The sequence below is a fragment of the Cynocephalus volans genome, chromosome 6 (genome assembly GCF_027409185.1).
Source record: "Cynocephalus volans isolate mCynVol1 chromosome 6, mCynVol1.pri, whole genome shotgun sequence".
Classification (NCBI taxonomy): domain Eukaryota; kingdom Metazoa; phylum Chordata; class Mammalia; order Dermoptera; family Cynocephalidae; genus Cynocephalus; species Cynocephalus volans.
Genome location: NC_084465.1, coordinates 51,689,234 through 51,713,940, shown reverse-complemented (window position 1 = coordinate 51,713,940; position 24,707 = coordinate 51,689,234). Strand labels below are relative to the sequence as shown.

Here is a 24,707-nt window from a genome sequence, read left to right as displayed (position 1 = left end):
CCTTCCCCCATCTTTTCATGTGCCAACCACACGGAACTTCTTTTAGTTTCTCAGATGTTCAGGTGGAAAATAAACAGGTAAAGGGGGATGTGAAGAGTCTGCCATGGGTCATGTGATATAGATCTTCTCAGGTCTTCTCTGAAAAACCGATTTAACTTCATTGCTCACTAACTTTTGTGTGAGTTCTTTCTGGGGAACAAGAAGAAATGCCATCTCCATGTAAACACTTACTTAGAATGAGAACACAGGTTGCATTTAGAAACAGCCAACATCTGGGTCACATAAATTCAGGTATTCTATTTTAGTTATATGTCATCATTTTTAACAGTGAACTTCTGGACATAATTGGACACACTCCTTATGCGGAATAAATGATTCTAATGTTAGGATTTTAACTATCATGACAGAAGGGTTGTTTTTGTTTTGGGATGTTGCACTGGGTGAGCTCTGGCACTTTGTGGGAGCCCAGGAAAAAACATGGAGTGAAGCAGTAACTAAGGATATCCTGGCATTGGTTTAAATGAGGCTGGCTTGATGAACATGGGAGAGAGAGCTGTTGAATGCTACTGCTCTTGAGTTGTTCCTAGGCAAATCACAGTGGAATGTGAGATGGTAGTGAATCCCAGATGATACCTGTGCCTATGTAGCTGCCAGCCCTGCCCACTGGAGGTGCCCACGTTACTCTTACTGAAATTACCATCAGCTCAAATGATCTGATCTGCTTATTGTCATTGATCTCCTTTTCCTCCTAGATTTGTTGACTATTGCTATTTGAATCCTGAGACTATTTTTCAGTGTATGACTGAGTCTCATTTAGGAAAGATTTACAGTCATTGGAACTTGAAGGAGACTTATAATTATAGTTTTGTAATGAGCACTGCATTAAAATGGGGCTACCCTGAACTCTTAGAGTAATTAATGAGTGGTTATAAAAACGCAGTTACCTGAGCTTTCAGGAAATCTTTAGACTTTTGCTCCCTTTCATCAATTTTGATTTGAGTCAGATGAACAAGGTTGAATACCAGCTCTCGCATGTTTTCTTGCTCCTTTAAAAGATTGTTTTCTTCTGCAAGTTGATATTCTACTAACTTAGATTCAGCTTCTGATAGAATTTTCTTTTGAAAAACACAACATAATAATAGTATTTATTTGTTTGAATGAACAATATAGCTAGAATCTTAGGCTACCTTTTCTTTCCTGTGTAAAATTTACTTTATTAAAACATAAAACAAAGTAACTCCACTGTCTTAGCTCCAATTTTTTTATTTTATAAAAAAATGTGTAAACTACTGGGTTAACATGACAGAACTTTTTCTTATTCAGACTACATTTTTAAGCGACTGTAAGAAACGAGACATCAAAGCATGTTTTAAATACTTCAACAGTAGCTTTAATAAACAAAATTTGAAATTTTTTAATTAGGCATTGGTGAAATATTTGTTTACTTTCAATGTAATCAATGGCTCTTTTATTTTTAAATCTCATTAGTTTGTATTTTTTGCCAGTTCAAACACACTCTTTTTCGGAGGGAGTTAGGAGTAGACTGTGAGATGAAGAAATAGGCCCATATTAAGCAGGATCATACTCTAATGAGGTTTTGCGGAACACAGTTAAAAACACAACATCACATTTGTATTAACCATTCTTAGATAGAATATTAAATGAAAGTTGATATTAACCTGTTGGGCCAAATTCCTCTTAGCTACTTCAACTTCCTTGTGGAGTTCTCTTCTTCTCTCGGTTAATGTAGGACCGTCTTTAGGGATTGCATCCATCTGGAAATCAAAATTGAAAGCAGGCATTCATATAAGAGAGACATCTTCCCATCCCATACTTTTTGAAAATGATGGGCAAATCACGATACTCAATCTTACAGAAACTGCCTATTATTTGAATATTTTTATAAAGTCTTTGCAAACTAAAATATGAAGACTTGCCAAAAATCTATAATTCACCAGCTGCAAATATTTATCATTCATTTAGAAATAAAATAAACCTTACTAATAATAGCTAGCATTTACTGAACATTGACTAAGTGTTTGGCAAGGTTCTAAGTGCTCATATGTCTGATTTTATTTAATCCTCACAATAACCCCATGAGGTAGGTAATATTATTATCTCTAATTGTACAGATGAAGAGAATGAAGCATGAACACATTCCAGCAACTTGCCTCCATGGTACAGGTGCAGGCAGTTAGACTCAGAGCCATGATTTTAACATGGTGTTATCCTGCCTCGCTAACTCATGACTCAGCACTTGGAAACATGGGTATAACATGACTATTCAAGTGATAGTATACTTGGAAAATGTGAGTTCATTTATGAAATCCTATAAGTTAAAGAAAAAATAGAAGCCACTTATTAATAACCATGGGAATGGTTCACTGCTTATATATAATAGTTTGATGAGTAGCTGGAAAGTTTTTCTTTTCTTTTTTGGCAGCTGGACTGTCAGGGGATCTGAACCCTTGACCTTTGTGTTATAACACCACACTCTAACCAACTGAGCTAACTGGCCAGCCCTGGAAAGTTCTTACACAAAAGAAAAGCCTCTTAATTTTTTTGTTGATACCTAAAATTTTACCATTACACCTCTGTTGTGTTGGCTTGTACTTTTGTCCTGTGTTAGTGTACTTCAGGGAGAGAGCAACATCTCATTCTGCCAGGCTTTGTTGCCCTATGAGGAATAAGCATGTCAGATTCTTTATGACGAGGAAGAGAGCAGAGAGAGGAGGAAGACATGTGGCAGCTGATGGAGGAAGGGGCACCATCCCAGGCTACAGAGAGGGTCATCTTGGGGTGCTTTATGGCCTACTTGACTTACAGCACGTTTAGAGTTGCTTATTTATGACAAAAGCAAATGACTCCAATCTGATGTGGCTTATTTCCCACTATGACAGCATGTACTTCTAGGTCCCAAGGTTGAATACTGGCTAAAACGTCTCCCAACAAGGGAATATCAGACTGTTTAGGGTTTAAAGGTCACCTATCAAAACCTTTCTGAGGGTCATGTTGCTATTTTAAAGTAGCTAAAGTGTATCTTTGGATGCCCCATCATCCGTGAATCGGTATCTTCAGTGGCACCTTCTGTATTCCCAGGTGCCCAGTGACGTCTTGCTTCCCAGGGACCTCTCATGGAGAGTTAGCTGTTGAGAAGCACGTACTACACTTAGGAAGATGAAACATGGTCTTGTGAGACAAATATAACAATATACAGAATTTTCTGGTTTTAATGAACAGATAATTGCTATAACAGATCAGAAAAGGGTGAGCTCAAAGTAGACTTGAGTAATCCGGGGAGACTTCATGGAAGAGGCACAAAGTCAGGAAGGAAGAGCTTGATTTCTCCTTCTGGAAAGCTGTGTTAAGCCCTCCTGGACAGAGGAAGCCAGCCAACGTCCAGGGTCCCTGTTGGTTCTCTGTGACGGGTGGGCCAGGAGTGGGTCACTCCTCCTGCTCTGCTCCCAAGTGTAGGCAACCCTGTATGTGACTGCTAACTGGGTCCAGGAGAGTTTATAAGGTTTTGGCAGAAAATATGATGAGAGCACACTCACCAGCTACTACGTCAACTAAAGCCCCCTGGAGAGTAGCATTTAAAGTACAGGTGGGGAGCAGAAGATGCTTATTTCTTACTATACACATTTCTATTGTTTGGTTACAATAAACAGTTTTAAAGTGTGAAATGCTGTACTATAAAAACCAAAACAAAGAACCAAAACAAGTAAGCTTACAAAACCTGCCAATATGAGCAATTTAGGGTCAAAAGTAAGGGTAAATACCTCAAATCTCCTCAGACCACATAATTAGAACTTGGATACTTGATTTTTTTCCTCCCAACTGTCTCTGGGGGAACATAAATTCTGAAAAATAGGTGGAATTCTTCATGCTTACCTTTTATCTCTTTCCATCCTGAACTGCATGCAAGTCTGAAATGTTCACTTGGTCTGGGAGTGAATAGCCTGACTTGCTCCTATTTTCAAGTATTGCCAGCTGTGGGCATTGGCCGGGCTAATTATGTCATGAAGTCAAAGAAGGAGTTAGTCTCCCACTGAAACTGTACTAGGACAGAAACATAGGTTCTTCTTGAACATGAAGAAAGAGGATTTTAATACATTTAAATTTCTGTTAGTTTTATATTCATTAGTGCTATTTTGTGAACTTAATAGCTAGTAGTGTCATAATATAAATCGTTTTTATTTGTTAAAATCTGAACAACTTGTGGGCATCCCACTGCAAGCTCCTCTTCAGTCAAGGGCCATTCTTTATATAGTTTGTATCCAGCCAGATCAACCTATAGCTACAAGCCTCACCCCCAGAGACAGCTTCCAATTAGCTTTATAGTGTCCCAATGCTTAAATATAAGCAGAGAGCCAAGGACCACCATATTTTGGAGGAAAGCTTCTAAAAAGAAAGAGGCCAAGAAAGCAGCCCCTGATATCTAGGAGCTGCCCTGGCACTCACAGCTGGACCTTGGTGTTTTCCTGTTGAACATAAACAATTTCACAGAACATCAACTTCAGACAAAGCCACTCTGTGATCATGATGGACAAAGACAAAAACAAGACCATTCCATAACTGTGTTTGAACACAGAAAATAATATAAACATTGTCCAAGCCACAGAACATTCTCCACTTACAGCCTTCTTTACCATTTATAACTTTAGCCCCCAACTAGTTGTTTCTCTTTTTAGCTAAGATTTATTAAGATAGTCCATCACAGAATTACTCTCATTTCCTGACACTATCCAAATTCAGGGTAAAGACCCATTTCCTTAAACTATCTCCCAAATCATATAACACAAGCCCAAGTCCTATAAATTCTTTCAAATCTCCTCTTCTGAAACTCCCTACAATTCCCCATGGGGTGTGTTCTCCCTTGCCACAGTGTGTAATAAACCCAACTCATTCAACTACGGGTGTGTTTCTGTTGGTCTTTGGCTAGAGGTCATTGACAAGGCTCAGAAATGATTTCTTCAAGAAGATTAAATAGGCTATCAAATGCGTTTATCATACTGAGGGGAAATTTATACAATTGGAGAACAGTTTGGGGTTGAATTAATCATAAGCACACAGAAAACTATGCAAGTGAAAAAACATGGTGTTTATAAATTCCTGGGAATGGCTCAAGTGTGAATAACTTTTCCATATTCATAATAATGTAAACACCAAATTCTGAACTATCAAAGTTATGACATGAGAATATTGGAGGGACAAGAAATGTGTGTGTGTTGAACAGGGGTCTAGAAGAGAGCCAAATCCTCATCTTTTATAGTGACAAGTACAAAGACCAGGTCTAAAACTGAAAACTCAAGTAGCAGTGTTATAAGCATGTTACTTAGGGTACGAAGATATACCAAGAGAATCAGCTGAAGGAATAGTACTTAATAACAAGAGGACTTGATTAGGAATAGGAAATACATGGAAAATCTTTCTTTTTATGCCTGGGACAGAGCTCCTATCTGCCAAGCCAGCACCCGGCCTCAGAATCCTTTGCAACATAGTCACTGTAGGGAGCTACGAACAAATGAATGAAGCTGATACTTGAGATGAAACCTATTTGCCTTGATTAGACCATATGATCTTTAAGGTTCCTCTCAATTCTTTCATCCTATGATTATGGGAAATGAGAATCCATTGGAAGGTTTTATCAGGTGAGTGACACATGAGTGTATCACTTAAGAATATTAATTAGGAAGCAAAATGGAGGATGGATTGGACATGGAATCAACAGGACCTATGGGGAACAGCTGGTGGGCAGTTGCAGTCATTCAGGTAATGTTGAGAGGGTATTGACATTTCTGAGGTTCACCAGTAGGACCTGATGATGCAGTCTTCACTATAGGAATGAAAAAGCCATACTCATAGTCTTATCCTAAGGCCATGAAATTTTCCACAAGATTTTCTTAGCTTTTGAAAAAGTTCATGTGTAGAAAGGAAGGAAAGCAATATTTACCTTCTTGGAACAACACACTTTAACATTTGCGATCACTTTTATTCTTTGCAATAATCCCAGTTCAAAGATTTGGAAACACCTAACATAGGAAGTTCAATGGATCTAGGTGCTAAACCTGACCTGCTTTACTCTAAGCTGAAGCTCTCCTCAATATAGTATGTTGGCACAATTGCACTGAACACTGGAAATAAGTCATGAAGAGAAAACAATGCACCACTTTTAAGTCAGAGCAGAGAAATGAAATCTCTAGAAAATTATAAATAAAGAAAATTTGTAGCATAAGAAAGTGTCATATTTTGTTGGTAAGAGGATTTTGTTGTTTTCACAATCTTGGACATGGTCTTATGTTTAGAAAGAGAATAATTTTATAGACTCATGATATTCTGATCCTTAAAACATGATTGTGAATGTCAGAGCAAAACCCCTGGAGTCACTGTCTTAAAATGCAGATATGCAGTCTTATTTCTTTTCAGTGCTGAATGGAAGTCAATAAGAGTCATGTTTAAATGCAGAGGGGTACTGTAATGTGTAATATTATTATATGAAAGTATGATGTTTTTGACTAAGGAATCCTCCAGATTCCACTTTGTCATGCCAACACACATGGCCATTAAAAGACTTGATGGTTTAGGCTGGTAGTTAGCTCACTTGGTGCTGGTAACATGAAGGGCAAGCGTTCGGATTGCCATACCGGCCAGCTGCCCTCAAAAACAAAACAACAAAAAAGTTCTGATGATTTTTCCTTAATCCCAGCAAAGCCTCTCTGCCTATGGCAGGTTCGTCTTCCACCTGCCCATGCCTACACTTAGCAAATATGCCAGGGAGGGAAAAGGCCAACCATCTCTGCTCACCGAGAAGTGATTGTACCTTCACGGAATTTACTTCTCACAACTCTCATATGTCTTTTAAATCTACATGACTTTTAGTTTATCCATTTTTTTCCCCCTGGCTGTTATGTTAGGAACCATGGCCCATCACATTTTATATTTTAACTGGAAGTGGAACTAGTGGGATTACACTTTATATTGTTTGTGTGTCCTTCCTGTGGTACTTAATCTAAATTTTCTGGTAGAGGCAAACTTAAGTCTTTTCAGTGTGTATCATGTTTTAGAACCAATCTTGTGACTTTTATCAATGTATAACCATTTTTTTTTTTTTTAAAGATGACCGGTAAGGGGATCTTAACCCTTGTCTTGGTGTTGTCAGCACCACGCTCAGCCAGTGAGCGAACCGGCCATCCCTGTATGGGATCCGAACCCGTGGCCTTGGTGTTACCAGCACCGCACTCTCCCGAGTGAGCCACGGGCCGGCCCCCAATGTATAACCATTTTTTGAGATCACTAAGAAGTACTACTCTAGGTGATAAATTATCCTACCATTTCTATTTAGGTTACCTGACTCTTCACTTTTAAGGGAATACTTTGTTGATTCAGCATTAGAAACATATTTAACAGACTATTTAATACTGAATTCACCAAAATTGGTTATTAAAGGTAATAATAATTTTTATTGTGTTGTTTAAAGAAATCTTGCTAAATGGTTATTTGGTCAATAAACAGGGATTGTTTTATCAATACAAGCAATACCTGCTGGTTTTAAGAGTCTTCTACTCATCAAATCTAGGTTTCTACCAATACTTTGAATAAATATTATACCTGCTATTAACATAAATCTCATTATGACTAAGGTGGGTGGCCACAGGGTCTGTGTTTTCGCAAAGTTACAACTTAAAATCTTAATGTGGGGGCTGGCTGGTTAGCTCACTTGGGAGAGGTTGGTGCTGATAACACCAAGGTCAAGGGTTTGGATCCCTGTACCAGCCAGCCACCAAGAATAAATAAATAACACAAATTAAAATATTAATGTGCTAGAGTCTGGGCTAAGATGGAGCAGCTTGTAGTAAACCAATGCTTCCAACAAGAATAACTTGACAAGTTGGATTAAAAATATGTTTGAAGGCATAAGAGTTGCAAAGGTAAATAGAGTTAAAATCTGGAAAGTAGTAAAAGTATTAATTTATACTGAACTCTACAACAGTCATCCTTCACTTACTATTCTTTAGGGTGCCACCCAAAGAATGGAAGAGAATGCAAAACTAATGTGTATTTAAAACAGGGAAAACAGAACAAAATAAAACTTTCTTTAATCCTAAAGAAGTAAATATAGAAGAGAAAATAAAACATAAAACAGATAGGACCAAGATAAAGTAATAGTAATGCCATAGATATAAGTTCAAGTATATCCACAATTGTATTAAGTGTTAATTTTTGGTCTAAATACAAGAATTAAAAGGCAGAACTTATCACACCAGATTTTGAAAAATATGTGCTGTGTAGGAGAGACATACCTAAATACGGACATAGAAAGAATGAAAGTAAATAAGTGGGAAGGGAAATACCATGCAAAATCTAACCCCCCAAAAGCTATGTAACTAATATTACTGTAAAAATATTAGACAAAAACTTTTAAGGCAAAAAGCATTACTAGAGTTAAAGAGATATTTGAGTTATAAAAATCAATCTACCTGCTGGAACTGCAATAAAACTATTAAAATACATAAGAAACGTAAATAACTGTTCTATTTGTTTTACAACAGAGTAAAAACACATTTTGCCTCATTGAGATAGAAATTAAAAAAAAAAAAAGATTATGAGTGCCATCTGACAGCGTGACAAAGTGCTAGTCAACTGTAACACTCATAACCCTAACCAATTTTTTCACACCTTGCTTAAGGTTGGTCTTTCAGTTAGGACAGGCTAAGTTACGCTACAGACATAATCACTCCTCAAACATCATGGCTTTGAATAATGAAAGCTATTTCTTACAAAGCCTGTGGCCAATCAAGATGACTCCTTAAGGCCACTCTTGGCTCAGCATTTCTGGCTGCTCCCATGTTGCAGCCCCTCCATGTCATCACGTGTGAGGGTTCTTCAAAAAGATCATGGAAAGAATTGTATTATCATTCAATTCCATATTTCCATGAAATTTGTGAAGTACTCCCACAATTACAACAGGGCAAAGAAAAAGAGCTAGAGGGACTTACACTGGTAATTAGATGTTCTAGGCTGGAAGTGACACGTGTCACCTCTGTCCATAATCCATTGGGCAGAACTAGTTCTATGACCCTGCTCAACCGCAAAGGGTGCAAGGAAATATGAACTTTCCACGTGCCCAGAAGAAGAAGAGAACTAGGCATAGGTTAGAATCAGAACCGTCTACCATGGTTGGAAACTCCTGTTTAAATTTCCGAGGTCATGATCCTCCATAAGGTCCTGGAGCATGACAGTCCTGAAGAAAATGGATAAGGTTTCTATACACCCAGCTGCTTAATCTCAGAGACTGATCCCCTTTTCACCAAAGGAAGCACTGACTAAGACTCCAGCCCTCTCATGGATCCTCTGCCTTTTTAGTAGTGTTTGGTCACTTAGCACAGGGAGCACCATCTAAGAGAGATAAAAGTCAGAGGCAACAGGACTAAACCCCTCACTTGGGAACACAGAGGTAGTGAGAAGGTAACAGCCATCTTGAGCCTCTTCAAACTGGAGTACACTTCTGATACTGCACAGAATTAGCAAGGTAGCCTGACATTTAGTCTGGATTGCTCTTGGCTAGTTGGAGGTGCAGACCAACTGACCACCTATATTTACATGATCTGATCTGGTCCTTAACTGTCATTGTCTACCATGACATTTTGCTGGATCTGACTGTTTCAACTGTTACCCTTCAGTGATCCTTTTAAATCTTCTAGAACTGGATGGCCCAATTACCCCCTGGCCAGACTCATGCCTGATCCAAACAAGACATTTCTCTAATCTTGGGCTAGCAAAAAGAGATTGAAAAACATTATAGGACTATAGACTCTATAACAGGTTTGGTGCATTTGAAAATTACCTTTTCTCTATTACTTTTCTTTTTTGCTTCTTTCTCTATTGATAGCAAAAATAACTTCCTAAAATATTTTTACTACAAAAGATAGAACTAAGCTTAGAAATCAGACTGGTTTACAGCACCCACCTCTAGTAGAAGCCTTTGATGCATTGCTTGAGTTTGAATGAGTGCATCTGAGGACACTTTCAAGAGTAGCTCCATCTTTTTTAAATTTCGAAAATCTCGTTCTTTCTCTCTTTGCTTACGAGAAAGTTCATCGTGGTAGTTCTGCTTGTCGATGAGACAGTTTCGGAAATTGAGATCCAAGATCCCTCTGTTCCAGGTAAAGGGAAAAAATGAAAGTGATTTGTCATGAGCTGTCCTACAAGTTTTTCAAAACTTATGAACACAGCATAGTCTGTACATACATCCAGAACTATTCTCATGTTAGGATCATAAATTGTAAATCATACCAAAAGCAACTGGGTTTGAGAGTTGGCATCCTTTACAGCTGCAGTCATAAAACTACCAAATGTAATAATGGATTGGCAGAGACAGAAGCCTCCATTTCCCTGAAATTTTGCTTATAAGTAGGAAATAAATCTCTCCTAAGGAATCACACTATGAAATTGCTCCCATTGAGAAAATGCCAAGATTACCTCAGAAATACCATTACTTTGGTAAAATGCCTGAACTACGAGAATGTAGCACACTCCAGTGATATACTTTTACAGAGGCACATTTCAGAAACTTACAACATATAACAGATTTTTGTCCTTAAAATCTGGTCAGAGAATTGAGGAAAACAATAATTCAAGAAAGGATGGGAAAATCTTTAAAAATGTTTTATTTGATAATATATTTTTTTATTAATGGTAAAATTGATTTAAAATTCTATTAAAAGTTTATGAAATCAACATAAAACTGTTTGAGATTAAATTCTGAATCCTCAAATATAAATTGAAGAAAAATTTAGGTGACAGAACACACATAAATATAACTAACCTTTCAGTTTGTGAAGTTGCTTCATTTTCTCTGGTTAATTCTAATAGCTTGACCAACTGGTTATATTCTCGTTCTTTGATTTCAAGTAAGGCTCGTTTGCCTTCAACTTCCTTTACTACATCCTCCTTCTCTTCCACTATAGCACTAACTTTTGTTTCAATTTTCTTTAGGGCATCATTTAGCTCTTTGACTACGTGCTCCAAGACAAGTTTTTTCTTCTCCATTTCTCTGTAGGGATACACACATGTATGCACGCACACACACTTGCTTTACTTTGAACCCACACTATCTTTACCTAGTCTTACTTCCTAACCAGATAGCAGAAGAGCTACTAATAAATTCAATGATCACTGAAGTGGCTGAAGAACACAGATGAATGAGACTTAGAGGATTTCTCCACTGAGTGCCCCTGAGGCCAGGGATTTGCCCAGATCCCAATCTTTCTCCCCACATCCCAATCACTACCATCTCTTGAGATTCAACCCTCATCCTGACCAGCCTCTGGGAACTGACCTGAATTTCTCAGCTTTGGTGCGGTGAGCTTGGTTTTTAGAACCACTACTACTGCCTGCTTCATTTTCCATTCTTTTAAGATCAGTCACCAGAGCAATCATATTATTCCTCCTGAATTTTTGTATCTTTACTTATCTTTATCTTTTTTGGTTCCTCTAAACCCCCAGCATTTCCTCAATGACCTCTGCATCCAAATCTACTCCGAATGTCTGGGGGTGTTACACATATGAGTAGGTGTAGGCCAGTGGGGCACAGTGGGGAGTAACTATCATCTGGGCTTTAGGCTGCTGGCTGGCTGACATACTTCTAGACCATGAAATTCGAATCAGTTCAAATAATATATTCCTTGGCAGTTCTGCTAAAGTCAATTGGCGTTCTCCATAAAGATATGATTTATAAGTAGGAAACAGAATCTTGACCCATAATTAAGACAAAAATAAGTGCTATGAATGATAGGAATTTGCTGTACTGCTTTCTTTAAAAAAAAAAAAAACCCTAAGATACACCACCTAGACAGGGATAAAAGCAGATCTATATACAATTATAATAGTAATTTAATGTGTCCCATGATTATTACTCTCATTTTAGTGTGTACATGTAATTTGGGGGAGGGTGGGCTGAGAGGGATTCAGAATAAAAATATTAAATCATACACTTTTCTGCGTGTTGTCTTTTCTATCTCTTTTCCTATTTGAACAGGAATGGTTTGATGGTGGGCCACTTCATCCTAGTAAAGAAATGGGATCACATTAAATTATGTAGTCTTGGACCAGAAGCAATTAAGACAAGCAAATTAAGTAGGAGAGAGAAAGGAACTACAGTATGTAGAATTCTTCCTATCTGCTCTGTGTGCTTTAATTATCCTATTCAGTATTCACAATGACCTAAGAACATAGTTATATTTGTTACTATTTTAAAGAGGAGGTAATTGGATATAAGGAATACTGTTTTTGCTCTGCTCAGATTCCCTTTTTGGAGGTTCACCCATCCCTTGCGTGCTGCAGGGGTTGACTCTCATTAAGCTCATGCTTAATCTCTTCCCCATCAGATTGTCACTGGCTGAGCAGAGCTGTCTTGTCAGGCAACGGGGAGAAGTGGTGGAGGGAAGAGGGGAACAGGCTGTGGCCAATGACTAACTGATGTGGCGATATACCAGCCCATACCCCATACCTCTGGGTAGAAGAGTCTCTGTGGTACAATTCATGATCTAGAATTCTCCATGGGATAATGTTGACACTAGAGTTCTCCTGAAACCATATTTTGGCTCACAGCTTCTTCCCCAGTTCTGTCCTGATTACCTCTGTCCCCTGTAGGATTTTCCTTAGAGTTCTTCCTCAATAAATACTAGTCTTAGGGTCTGCTTGTAGGGAACCTTGCCTAAGACTCCTGCTATGAGAAGTTAAGTAATTTTCCCCAGTCGCATAACTAGGAAGTGGCAAGACCAAGACCAGAAGCTGAGTTTGTCTAACACCACTTTCCATTATGCTCTGTGGGTTCATGGAAGGTTCACATTAAGCCTCAAGAGTCTTAGGAACAAGGAAGGGATTACAGAAGAGCCCTTTCTGGCCTGAGGATCACACTGGACTGTGGGGCTTGGGACAACTCACACACATGGAGGCTGAACTCATCAATGCAGTATGGGAGGGTAAGACATTTCTCCAGGGGCTCTTGCGCAGTCTTGGGGCAGACCCAAATTTTGTGAGGCTGAATGAAACGTGTACAATTTGGGGGGCCCTTTTTTAAGAAAAAAGAGTAGAAAAAATACAAATGCTAAGTTAGGTACAGGACCCTGGAAGAGGTTCATGCACATGAGGGGCCTGAAGTTCAAGCTTCACTGGGCTCTTGGTAAATCTCTCTCTGCTCAGCTTCAATGTTCTGGGTAGCAGATGGGCACATTTCAGCCGACTACTGTAAGACTTCTCAGGAAAAAGGTCAAAGAGCATCATGTTTATCCTGTAAGCCAGTGAGTCTCAGATGTTGTTGTTTTTCAAACAATTCTAGGTTAAATTGTTTTGAGAGTTATGAATTTTTCTAACTAAAATAAAGTTTAATTCATTGTTTCCTAAAAGATAAACACAGGCTCCTTAGCTCTTTTATGGTGAAAGGAAGCGGAGTGGAATCAAACAGACAAGGATAAGGTAATATGAAAAAATATACATGAGAGGTGAAGACATTTGGTTGCTCTTCAAGGGAGCAATTGACTGTGATACTTGTTTCTAATACTGAAAAATGTTTGGTGAGGTGTGGAGAAGCCTTTTCCCATGGCCAGGGCTCTATATTAGAGTGATGCTACAAAACATCCTAGTCTTTTGAATTCCCAGAGCCTAGGTTTAGTTTGATAGGACCAGTCACAATGCAGAACATTTCATGTTGTGTGACAATACCCCTGTTTGTCAAACCTATGTAGTTAATCTTGATACCCATGCGTTTTTACATCCATGCAGGCACAACATTTAAATAATTATAAACTATAAGCGGCACACCTTTAGCACGACCTGATTTTCCAACAATTCTTCTAGTTCCTTCTGTTCCTTTAGTAATTGCTTTTGCTTAGATGTCAAATCTTCTCGTAAATTTTTAATTTCTAATTTCTTCTGCATTGTTTCCTTACGTAATTCTTCAGTGCTTTCTCTCAATATTTTCATCTTCTTTTCCATTTCCTTTAAAAGTCATGAAAATAATTAGCTTACAAAGTCTAAGCAAACATTTATCGACCTAAACACTATATTAAAAATTTACTCACCATTTTGATTTTATTTGTTTCGAGGTCATGAATGATTTCTCACAAAGTTAAATGCAATTTATGATTTCTGCCATCTTTAAAAAGGGCATGAAAATTATACTGCATGTATAATTAAACATTTTACATGAGATCTGAATTCTTATTTTTTTTACTAGTGCTCTTTTTCATCCTCCTATAATTTACAAGTTTCATTTTTCTGAGTTAATTTTTATTTCATACCAAAAGGCATTAATGAAAATGTCCAGGCTATTTTCCAGTAGCTTTGTTTTCTAGTAGCTGATTTTGACAAATCAGATGCAAACGATCTTTGAATATCTGGCTTATGGTTAATCGGCATCACTCATGGGAAGTAAAGAAAAGGGAGTTCATATCCGGAATACCCAACTCTTTGTGCTCCTTAATCCCCCACTTTCTAATTAATTTAATTATCTCTAACTCATACATATTCTCCCCAAATGCCATCTACCCCCAGACCCAAATAGATCTTTGTTTCCCATATCTGATTATCTGGGGAGTGTTTGACTTATAGGAGGGAAATCTTCTTATACTCAGAAAGTCTACATGTTACTTAGGACTAAGTGGATGGATCCATTTAGCCTGCTCTGGGCTTTCTGCATCTCCCTCTCCTTCCACTGCTGCTGGGAGAGAATAAAGTTACAAATCCTATGATCTGAAACTAAAATTCAAAACACTTTTTGCCATAAAGTCTGTGCTGCAAATGGTGGTTAGGTGTACTTATATAGAAATAATAGTATTTTACTCTGCGCTAAACAGTTTGTGGTCTGGCCTTGGAATTAAACTACCACCAACGCACCTTTGAAATGTAACCATGCAGAAGGTGGAAGCAATGCACCTTTCTATTCACTTACTAAGATAGATCACAAAAAATGGCCACAAATTCCTCCTATTCCCTAGGGTATGCGTGCCCTTTGCAAGGTGACCTTGCCATTCTTTTCTTTAAGAGGTAGGTAGGGACTACTTCTCTCTTTATTGATTCTAGACTTGGCCATTGACTTATTTTGACCAATGGGAAATTACCAAAACTGATTTAAGCAGAGGCTCAAAAAGTTCTTGAGTTCTTTAAGTTTTGTTTTGAGTTTGTTTGCCCTCTTTTGAGGCTGGAAACCCTTCCACCATCACATGACCAGCTACTGACATGTGACCTTAGACCAACTAGACTTCCAACTGGCTGACAAACAAATGAAGCCATCCTAAGCCACCCAGCCCCAACCTGGCTAGCCCAGACCAGAAGAATTCAGAACTCTGAAAAATAAAAAATGGTTATTGTTTTAAGCCATTAAGTTTTGGGACAGTTTGTTATGCAGGAATAGATAAGTGATACATCTTCTCTACAAAAATTTCTCATAATAGCTTGAGATGTTCAGAAAGCTATGAGGGTAATAGCTACAGCAAAAATAATGTTTTTTAAGTGTTAACCACAGGATATATTTTTCTTCTGGAAACGAAGCAGATATTGTCTAGCTAAGCAGCTTAAATTAGATGCCAAAGAGCTAAAGCTTATAATAGGCATCACTTATTTTGACTCCAAAAGTTATATAGATTTCCTTTCAGCATCATCCATAGGTAAGACTTTTTGAACTTTTAAATGTTTCAGGGTATGGTTGCATGATAAACATTAATACTTATAAAAATAGATGTTTGAATCCTCTTGTATTTAACAAACTCTGGATCATCTAAGACTTACTCCTGGCTTAGGTATCTTCTCAAATTCCTTTATTATGAGGTTTTTTTCTTCCATTAAGCTGCAAAAAATAAATGAATAAATGAATAAATAAATAAATAATAAAAATCAAGTTTGACAAAATACAAAAGAATAAGCTCTTCCTATATTAATAACTTTCCAGATTTTCTTCTCAGAATGCCATTTCTATACTTGTGTGCCAGGCAATGTGGTATTCATTCTTTATAATGGTTTTCCTGACTCCCACAGGCCCATTTAGGTGCTTGCTCCTCCCCAGCACTCCCACAACACTGTGTACACACACCTATTAGTGCAGTACCTTGTATCTCAGCACATTATTACTGTTTGGGAACGTGGACCTCCCAGACTCAGGCTCCTTCCAGCAGGCTTTGGGCTTTTCCTTCTTTATATTACTTGCAATGGACTAGTGCCCACCTGGACAACTGCTACAGCATCCCAACTGATCTCTGACTGTGCATTAAAGTCAATTCTCCACCCAGTACCAAACTGAGGTTTTTTTAAACAATGTAAACAAGGTCACATCACCTACCTGCTCTATAACTTCCCATCACACATGGATCAAAACTTGAACTCCTTTCCCAAGCCTATATGGCCCTGTATAATCTGCCTCTCTGGTCTTGATGCCGGCCACTCTTGGCTCAGGCCACACTGGCCTTCTTGCCAAGCTTGTTCCTGCCGCAGGGTCTTTGCCCTTTTTGATTGCTCCAACTGGCATCCCCTTTACACAGATCCCTGCATAGCTCACTCTTCACTTCATGCAAACAATGTACTGGGTGTCACCTTCTACTAGAGGCACCTGGCCATCCTATGTAAAATGGCACCAATATTCTTCATCACTCTTTCCTTGTTCTGCTTTACTTTTCTCTTTAGTAGTCATCACTACCTGATATCATATACATATTTATTTCTCCATGAGAAAACCTAGCTCCTACGAGGGCTGGGACTCTCTATCATCATTGCCTTAAAAAGTGCTTGCACATAGTTGGCATCCAAAAAATATTTATAAGAATAAATGGAATAACTGAAATTAGTTTTGTTCCTATTTTCATTACCTGAAATAAAATAATTTATATGTTAAACGAGGTAAGGGTATGCATATGGAAATATACCTTTCCTCAGAATGACCTATCGCATTACATTCTTTTACATTTGTATTGGAAAAAAACCTCATGGAAATCATGGGAGGGAAGACTCACAGTTGTTCAAAGGTGTGGAGAAGGGTTATTCCAAGAGCTCAGTTTTAGTTTTGTGTGGCAATTGCATTCCTGAGGTATAATATTAGAGAGGAACATTATAGAGAGAATCATAAAGTGTTAGAGCCAGAGACTCTACAAAGATGCTGATGTTGTAGGAACATGGATATCCAAGGGATTAAATGAATATTTCGGGTGAAGAACAGATTTAAACCAGGAGCCAAGTTTAAGTGAATATTAGATGTGGGTATTTGAAAATAATTCTTTTAAATTTTATTTCTATTCCAAACTATTAAAAGTCTGAAATGAACTCATTAGAAGACAAGGTGGGTACATTTTGTCTGTACTTTCTATCTCATGGTTGTTTGGCTAAGTTGATAAGGATCTGCCTTTGGCCCTTGTGACAAACACATTGCCATGTGTTCACCACACCATTTTCCCTTCCTGGACACATAGGAATACTATCTTTGACAGCCTCTCTTGTACTTGGATTGGGGCCATGGGACTAATTCTTGCCAATGGAAGGTGAGTAGAAATACACATTGCTTGTCTTCCCCAGCCGTGTTGGAGTTGGAAAGCATGTACTCCAGTTGGCAAAGCTACAGGATTGTGGAGGCTACATGACTTGCCCTGGGCTATTCTGTGAACAGAAACAGAATTTTATCTTATTCCACTGAGATTTTAAGATTTGTTATTGTTGCTGCATAGCCTAACTGAAGCCTGTATTCTTTTCTTACTCTCCGTGCTGTTTCCACAAACTCAGTTACAATGATGACTTTCAAATCCATATCTCCAGCTCAGAATTTCCTTGACGCTCCGATTTTTAATTTTCAGTTTCTTCTTGGATGATTCCAGCTGTGTGTACTGAAGACCCTTCAAACTAAAACTCATCATCTTCCCTCTGAAACCTACTGTTTTTCTATTTTTTCTCTATTAATGACATTCTGATTCATTTAATTTTCAAAATTATAAGCATGAGTGTCATTCTTGAAGCCTCTCTATTCCTTGCTTCTTTCAAAAACATTTTTTTTTTGTCTTTAGTTTTCAGCAGTTTTATTATGAACGCATTTGAATTGTATTTCTTTGGTTTTACCCTGTTTGGGATTCATTGAACTTTTTGAATCTGTGGGCTTACGTCTTTTACAAAACTTGGGAAATTTTCAGCCATTATTTCTTCAGTGATCTTGTCATCACCACACACTTTCTCCTCTATTTCTGCAACTACGATGACGTGAATTAGATCTTGTGTTATTGTCCTTTGAGTGCCTAAGGCTGTTTATTTTTACTCAATCTTTCTCTCTGTTCAGATTGGATAATTTCTATACATCTATCTTTAACTTCACTGACTTCTGTTATCTCCAAGCTGTTATTGATTCTATCTTGTGAGTTTTTAAAACTTTAGTTATATCTTTCAATTTTAAATGCCATGAGGGTCTTCTTTATATGTTTTATTTGTCTTCTGAGAATTTCTATTTTTCCATTTGTTTCAAAGGTATTTGAATTTGTTTGTTGGAGTACTTGTATAAAAACCGCTTTAAGTCTTTGTCAGCTAATTCAAACACCTGTGTCATCTCCATATTGGTACCTGTTGGTTGTCTTCTTTCATGCATGTTGATATACCTCTGGTTCTTTATATGTGAAAAATTTTGGATTATACTATGGAAATTTTGAACATTATATAAAGAGATTCTGGGTCTTGTTTAAATCCTATGAAAAATGTTGATATTTTGTTTTAGCAGACCTTGTTAGGTTCAGTTCAAAGGGTCCAGCCAAATTTCTGGGGGCGATGGTTTCAATATCAGTTCAGTTTCCAACACATTTAGAGGGCTATTCAGATCTTTCCTGCATGTATGCCACCCATTGACAAATTTGGGACCTGGGAAGTAGACTATCTTAGTTCAGTTCTGAAATGCTTTTGTAAACTGGGGATAGAGTCAGATTCACAAGTGCACAGCTTGGGGATGAGCCCAGAAGTTCCGAAACAACTTAATGTGTTCACTAAAAGCTTTTCCATCTCTGGGATCTCTTCAGTCCTTTCTGGATACTTGAATCTCCTCCCTTTTGGACCTTCAGCCAGGAAGGTGGAGATTTAGTTGTCCTGTGCTACTTCTGTGACTGTGCTCATGTCTGGAACCAGGCAGTGGGAAGACAGAGAGAGAGAGGGAAAAAAAATAATCAAAAGAGATTTTCCCATTCTCTCGAAAATCACAACTCTAAACATAGCAAAGATTCCCCTCCCTCAGAATTTTGGCTCCTATGGACTCCCATTGCAAGTGGCCTCTGCCATTGTTGCTTCTGTCTTGCTTGGGAGCTGAGGTGTGAGAGAATGGAGAGGAGGAAAATAATAAATAAAACAGAGGGTTTTGCACTCTCTCTGAGCATTATGAGTTCCTTGCCTGCTACGTGAGCCAGAACCAGGGGTATTTTCCTAGAGCTCTCTCTGCCCAGATCAATGTCCTCTTCTGGACTTCAGATTGTTTAGCATTTAGGCTAGGGGATACCAGTGGGGAAAAATGATAAGTTCACAACCTGTTCATGGTACTTTGAACTCTAATCTTCTTCCCCAGTTGCCTGTTATTGTTTACTTTTCAGAGTCTTCAAATATATGCTCTATGCATTCCATTCAGTTTTACAGTTGTGTTCAGTAGGAAAGACAGGATGAAGTGGGCTTACTTCATCTTACCTGGAACCAGAATCCACTAGATGATGTTTAAGGCCATAGGACTGGATAAGATCACTTTGGGAAAAATTGTAGATAGAAACAGGAAGAGGGCTGAGGACTGATTCCTGGTATTCCAAAATTTAGAAATCTATAAAATGAGGAGAAACTAATGAAGCAAAATACTTCCAATTTCTATTCCTGCATATAGGGAGTTAGGGAGGGTCTACTCCATCCTCATGACAAGTGAAATGCTGAACAAACTGAAAAATCAACTCTTCTTATATGCATAGACAAGTGAGGTCACAGGATAAACTACTGCATTAAAACTGGAGAGATAAACAGGTGAATACAGAGAATTACAACTTACCAGAGCAGAAAACCATAAGCAGAAACCTCGGGCAGGAACCAGTGCTAGGTAGGAAAATCTAAGTTGTAATTGATGAATTGCTAGAGGCTCAGTGTGGACAAGACTGAGAGTCAAAGTCTCCAGGGAATCATAGTTTTCTGACTTTTACCTCTAAGAGCTCAACCAGGTCTTCACAATGAATATCAGAGAAAAATCTCGTGCTTCCAGCAGGGGGAGGAAAAAAACCATTCCTAAATACACCAGAGTATTCTGTTCTTAATCAGACCTGCCCTCAGGAAAAACTATTTAACCAGAGGTTAACATGCTAGGGTTTTTATCAGAGTCTAACTGACTTGGGGGAAGTGAAATACCCAACTCCAGTCTGCTCTAGCTTTCCACATAGAGAAAGGGAAATACCCAATTCTAGCCATCCTGTCCCATCTACAGCAGGTGAAAAACTGAGAAGCATTTGTGAAGCTCACAGTGTGGAGGCACAGACTCACTACAAGACTGAGACCTAATCATAGACCTATAGAATGCATCCTCTCCACAACACCTTACCACCACATTCCTAAAGGCCTATTTACAGTAGTTCCTTTTACCCAGTACATCATGTCTGGCTATCAAGAAAAAATTGCAAGGCATACTAAAGGGCAAAAAACACAGTTTGAAGAAACAGAGTAAGCATCAGACCCAGATATGGCAGGAATGAGTTATCAGACCAGGCATTTAAAACAACTATGATTAATATGCTAAGAACTCTAGTGGACAAAGTAGACAGCACAAGAGAACAGATGGGAAGTAAAAGCAGAGAGAGAGAAATTCTCAGAAAAAAAATAAAGAAATGCTAGAGACCAAAAACTCTGTAACAGAAATAAAGAATACTTTTGATGGGCTTATTAGCAGAATGGACATGAGGAAAGAATCTCTGAGCTTGAAGATATCTCAATAGAAATTGCCAAAAGTGAAAAACAAAATTAAAAAGACTAGGGGAAAAAAAAAAACAGAATAGAATATCCTAGAACTTTGGGACAACTTAAAAAGGCATAAATATGTATAATGGGAATATCAGAAGGAGAAAAAGGAGAGAAAGGAACAGGAGAAACATTTGAAGCAATGATGACAAAACTTTTCTCAAGTTAATGTCAGACACCAAACTACAGATCCAGGAAGCTTGGAGAATACCAAGCAGGATAAGTGTCCCCCAAAAGCTATACCTAGGCATATCATATATAAATTCAGTAAATTGAAGATTTAAAAAAATCCTGAAAGAAGCTAGAGGAAAAACACACCTTACCTATAGAAAAGCAAAAATAAGAATTAAATCTGACTTCTCAGAAACCATGCAAGCAAGAAGAGAGGGGAGTGAAGTATTTAAAATGTTGAGAGAATAAAAACCACACCAACCTAAAACTCTTGCCCTGTGAAATTATTCTTCAAAAGCAGAGGAGAAATAAAGACTTTCTCAGACAAACAAAAATTGAGGACATTTGTTGCTAGTAGACCTGTCTTGCAAGAAATGTGAAAAGAAGCTATTTAGAGAGAAGGAAAATGATATAAATCAGAAACTTGGATCTGTATAAAGAAAGAAAGAGCATTGGAGAGGAAATAAGTGACGATAAAAGAAAAACTTTCATTTTTTAACCCTAATTAGCTCAATTAAGAATTTTAAAAAGTTTTTCTTTTATTAATTGAGATAAGAATATTTTCTAAATAATGGTTTGTTCAAAATTATAATAGAAACAATGTATTCAATTATGCATACACACACATGAGAGCACTAAAAAGTTCAGGGAAACTTAGAATTAAAAGATAACACAAATTTTTCCCTGAACTTTTGAAGTACTCACATATTTATGTATATACTTATGTGTAAGTGAAATGAATGACAGTAATAACACAAGGGACAGATTGTGTTACTCCGGAAGGAATAGGATTTTGTTATTAGTACTTGAGGTGGTATAGTGTTATTTGAAAGTGATCTTTAATTAGTTGTAAATGTATATTACAAACTCTAGGGCAACCACTAAAGTCAAAAAAGAAGTACAACTAATACACTAAGAAAGAAGAGAAAATGGAATCATATAAAATGCTCAATTAAGACCACATAAAGCAGAAAAAGAGGGGACAACAAATAGGAACAAAAAACAAGGGCAACAAATGGAAAATAGTAACAAATATAGTAGATGTTAATCCAACTAAATCAATAGTCATGTTAAAATCAGTTTAAAAAACAGATAGAGTGGATTAAAAAAAAAAAAGACCTAACTATATGTTGTTTACAAGTAACCCACTTTAAATATAAAGACACATATAGATTAAGCATAAATGAATGGAGAATGATATACCATGCTAACACAAATCAAAAGAAAGTGGGAGTCACTATATTAATTTCAGACAGCAGATTCAGAACAAGGAAACTTATCACAGATAAAGAGGGACATTACATAATGATAAAGAAGTCAATTCTCCCAGAAGACATAACAATCCTTAATGTGTGCATGCACCTAACAGAACATCAAAATACGTGAGGCAAAAACTGGTAAAACTGCAAGGAAAAGTAGATGAATCAACTATTATAGTTGGAGACTTCAACACCCCTCTATCAAAAAATAGATCCAGAAGACAGAAAACCAGTAAGGACATGGTTGAACACAACACCATCATCAATCAATTGGATATAATTGACATCTGCAGAAAGAAATGGCAGAACTTTTCCTGAAAGCTGGTCATTGTTGTAAGTTGAGATTAACTAACAAAGGAATAGAAAATATCAGGAAGTACAGACAGTGAATGGGAAGATATGGTTTCTTTCACTTGTTGATGAGAAAAATACATACACAAAAATTGTTATAGTTTTATTTTAACTGATAGTTTGAGATGACATGATGCTAAAGTGAGATTTTGGAAACTGTCTCAAATAAGGTTACCCTGGATGTTCTAAACAAAATAAATAATAATGGGTTGGATACAATTGCTTATTTATTTTCTTCTTCCAGAACCTTACTTTGAACTCTGTTTTGTCCACTAGACTTCCTGAAGAAGTCTAAGAGAAATATTGTCCAAGTTTCTTGTTATTCTGTATGTAATGGCTATTAAGTGCCAAAGAAGTGATAAGATTTTCCAAATGTGATCAATTTAAACTTTAAAATATAGAAAGATTTATCTTTAAAATGAAAATGGGAATATGTGGAATATTGTGTCCACTGGTTATATCCAATATGCAGATCCCACTAGCCAGTACATATGGGAACATGAAGCTAGGAGCATGTAAACCAGGTTTTATTTTTATGGAATTGTATTTGCAATAATATAGGTTAAGCTTAGTGTAATAAGTATGTGTAACATTGAATTTAATATAGATTCACTGTCCAGACCACAAATTGAAGTGAATTTTTCAGAGCTTTAAATACTTAAGCCTTTGCTTTTGGAGCTTGCATATAAATTGGCTATATTTTACTTCTCAAAAATTGATCCTACACCTCAGGTACACTGCCACCAGCGGGTGGTAGTGTGCTGCCATCTTTTGGTTATAAAGGCAACCTGAGTGTTCCTGTGTATCAAAGTGGTGACATGAAGCTCTCTCACAGGATATGACTTATGGTCTTTTCTTTAAATAAATATAAAATGATCTTTTCTTTAAACAAACATAAAATGGCTAATTTTATCATGCATTTTTCTCTTTTTATTAAGAAACCCTGATTGACTTTTACTTCCTTTAAAAGATATGCATTTTTCCATTTACAGAGAGAAAGAACTTAATCTTACCTCTATCACACCATGGTTGATCATTTTTATTTTTCCTGTATCTTTTAATAAAATGATATTAAATGTATATGTATGGTTGAATACACTTTTACCTAACATTTAATTAAAATATTTCCCTAAGTTGCTAAACAGACTCCATAATTGGTAATTTAATAGCTATTTTCAAAGTTTTCTATTGGGTGGATATATCATAACAAAATAATCCTAAATATTACCTATCATATATTGAACCTACTATATGCCAGGTACCTTACATGTATCATTTCCAAACTTCATAACCTTGCTAAATAGGCATTGTTATATTCACTGTACAAATGAAGAAACTGAGGAGTTAAGCATCTTTTCCAAAGTCACACAGGCAAGGCAAAACTGACATTCAAACCCAGCTCTATCTGACTCCAGAGCTTTTCAGTATCCAGCTGCATCTGGAATGCCTTATTATTTAGAATTCAGATTTCCTCCAATTTTTCATTTCTATAAATAATGATATAATAAACATCTTTATGCATTTTCTTTTTTTCTCCTTTTGGATTATCATTTTTACATGGCATTCCTTGGGCAAAAACACTTTTTGTTTGTGTGCATCTTGGTATATATTAACTCCTTTTAAACTCACATTAAAATTTAAATCTGACATTTTTCAGCTTTCAACATCAAAGCTCTTTAGGATTTACTTCCTTTCTGCAACAAGATAGTACTAACTGAAGCCATGTTATTGAAGATTTTTGGCTTCAAGTATCTGTGGGTGAAGATGATGTAGGAAGCCTGATATGCTGACATGTGCAAGAGGCGTTCTTCACCATAAGGAGTAGAACCAGGCTGAATAGGTGATTCAGAAACAAGAAGGTAGGTTTCTGAACCAACCCAATAACTATCTAAATATAGGAGCTTTCCAGGCTGGAATCGGTTGTCATGGGAGGCTGAGAGCTCTCTG

The 24,707-nt window shown here is 37.2% G+C and overlaps 1 protein-coding gene across 1 annotated transcript in view; it reads right to left on the bottom strand.

Annotated features, from left to right (window-relative positions):
- Nucleotides 1-24,707, bottom strand: part of CCDC146 (coiled-coil domain containing 146) — a 102,392-nt gene that overhangs the window by 15,656 nt on the left and 62,029 nt on the right. Inside the window, exons 4-10 of the mRNA XM_063098557.1 lie at nucleotides 15,787-15,844; nucleotides 13,822-13,998; nucleotides 11,992-12,065; nucleotides 10,826-11,053; nucleotides 9,968-10,154; nucleotides 1,680-1,775; nucleotides 945-1,115 (exon numbers count right to left, since the gene is read on the bottom strand). Coding sequence (XP_062954627.1) covers nucleotides 945-1,115; nucleotides 1,680-1,775; nucleotides 9,968-10,154; nucleotides 10,826-11,053; nucleotides 11,992-12,065; nucleotides 13,822-13,998; nucleotides 15,787-15,844 — 991 coding nt within the window. The remainder of the gene's footprint in view (nucleotides 1-944; nucleotides 1,116-1,679; nucleotides 1,776-9,967; nucleotides 10,155-10,825; nucleotides 11,054-11,991; nucleotides 12,066-13,821; nucleotides 13,999-15,786; nucleotides 15,845-24,707) is intronic.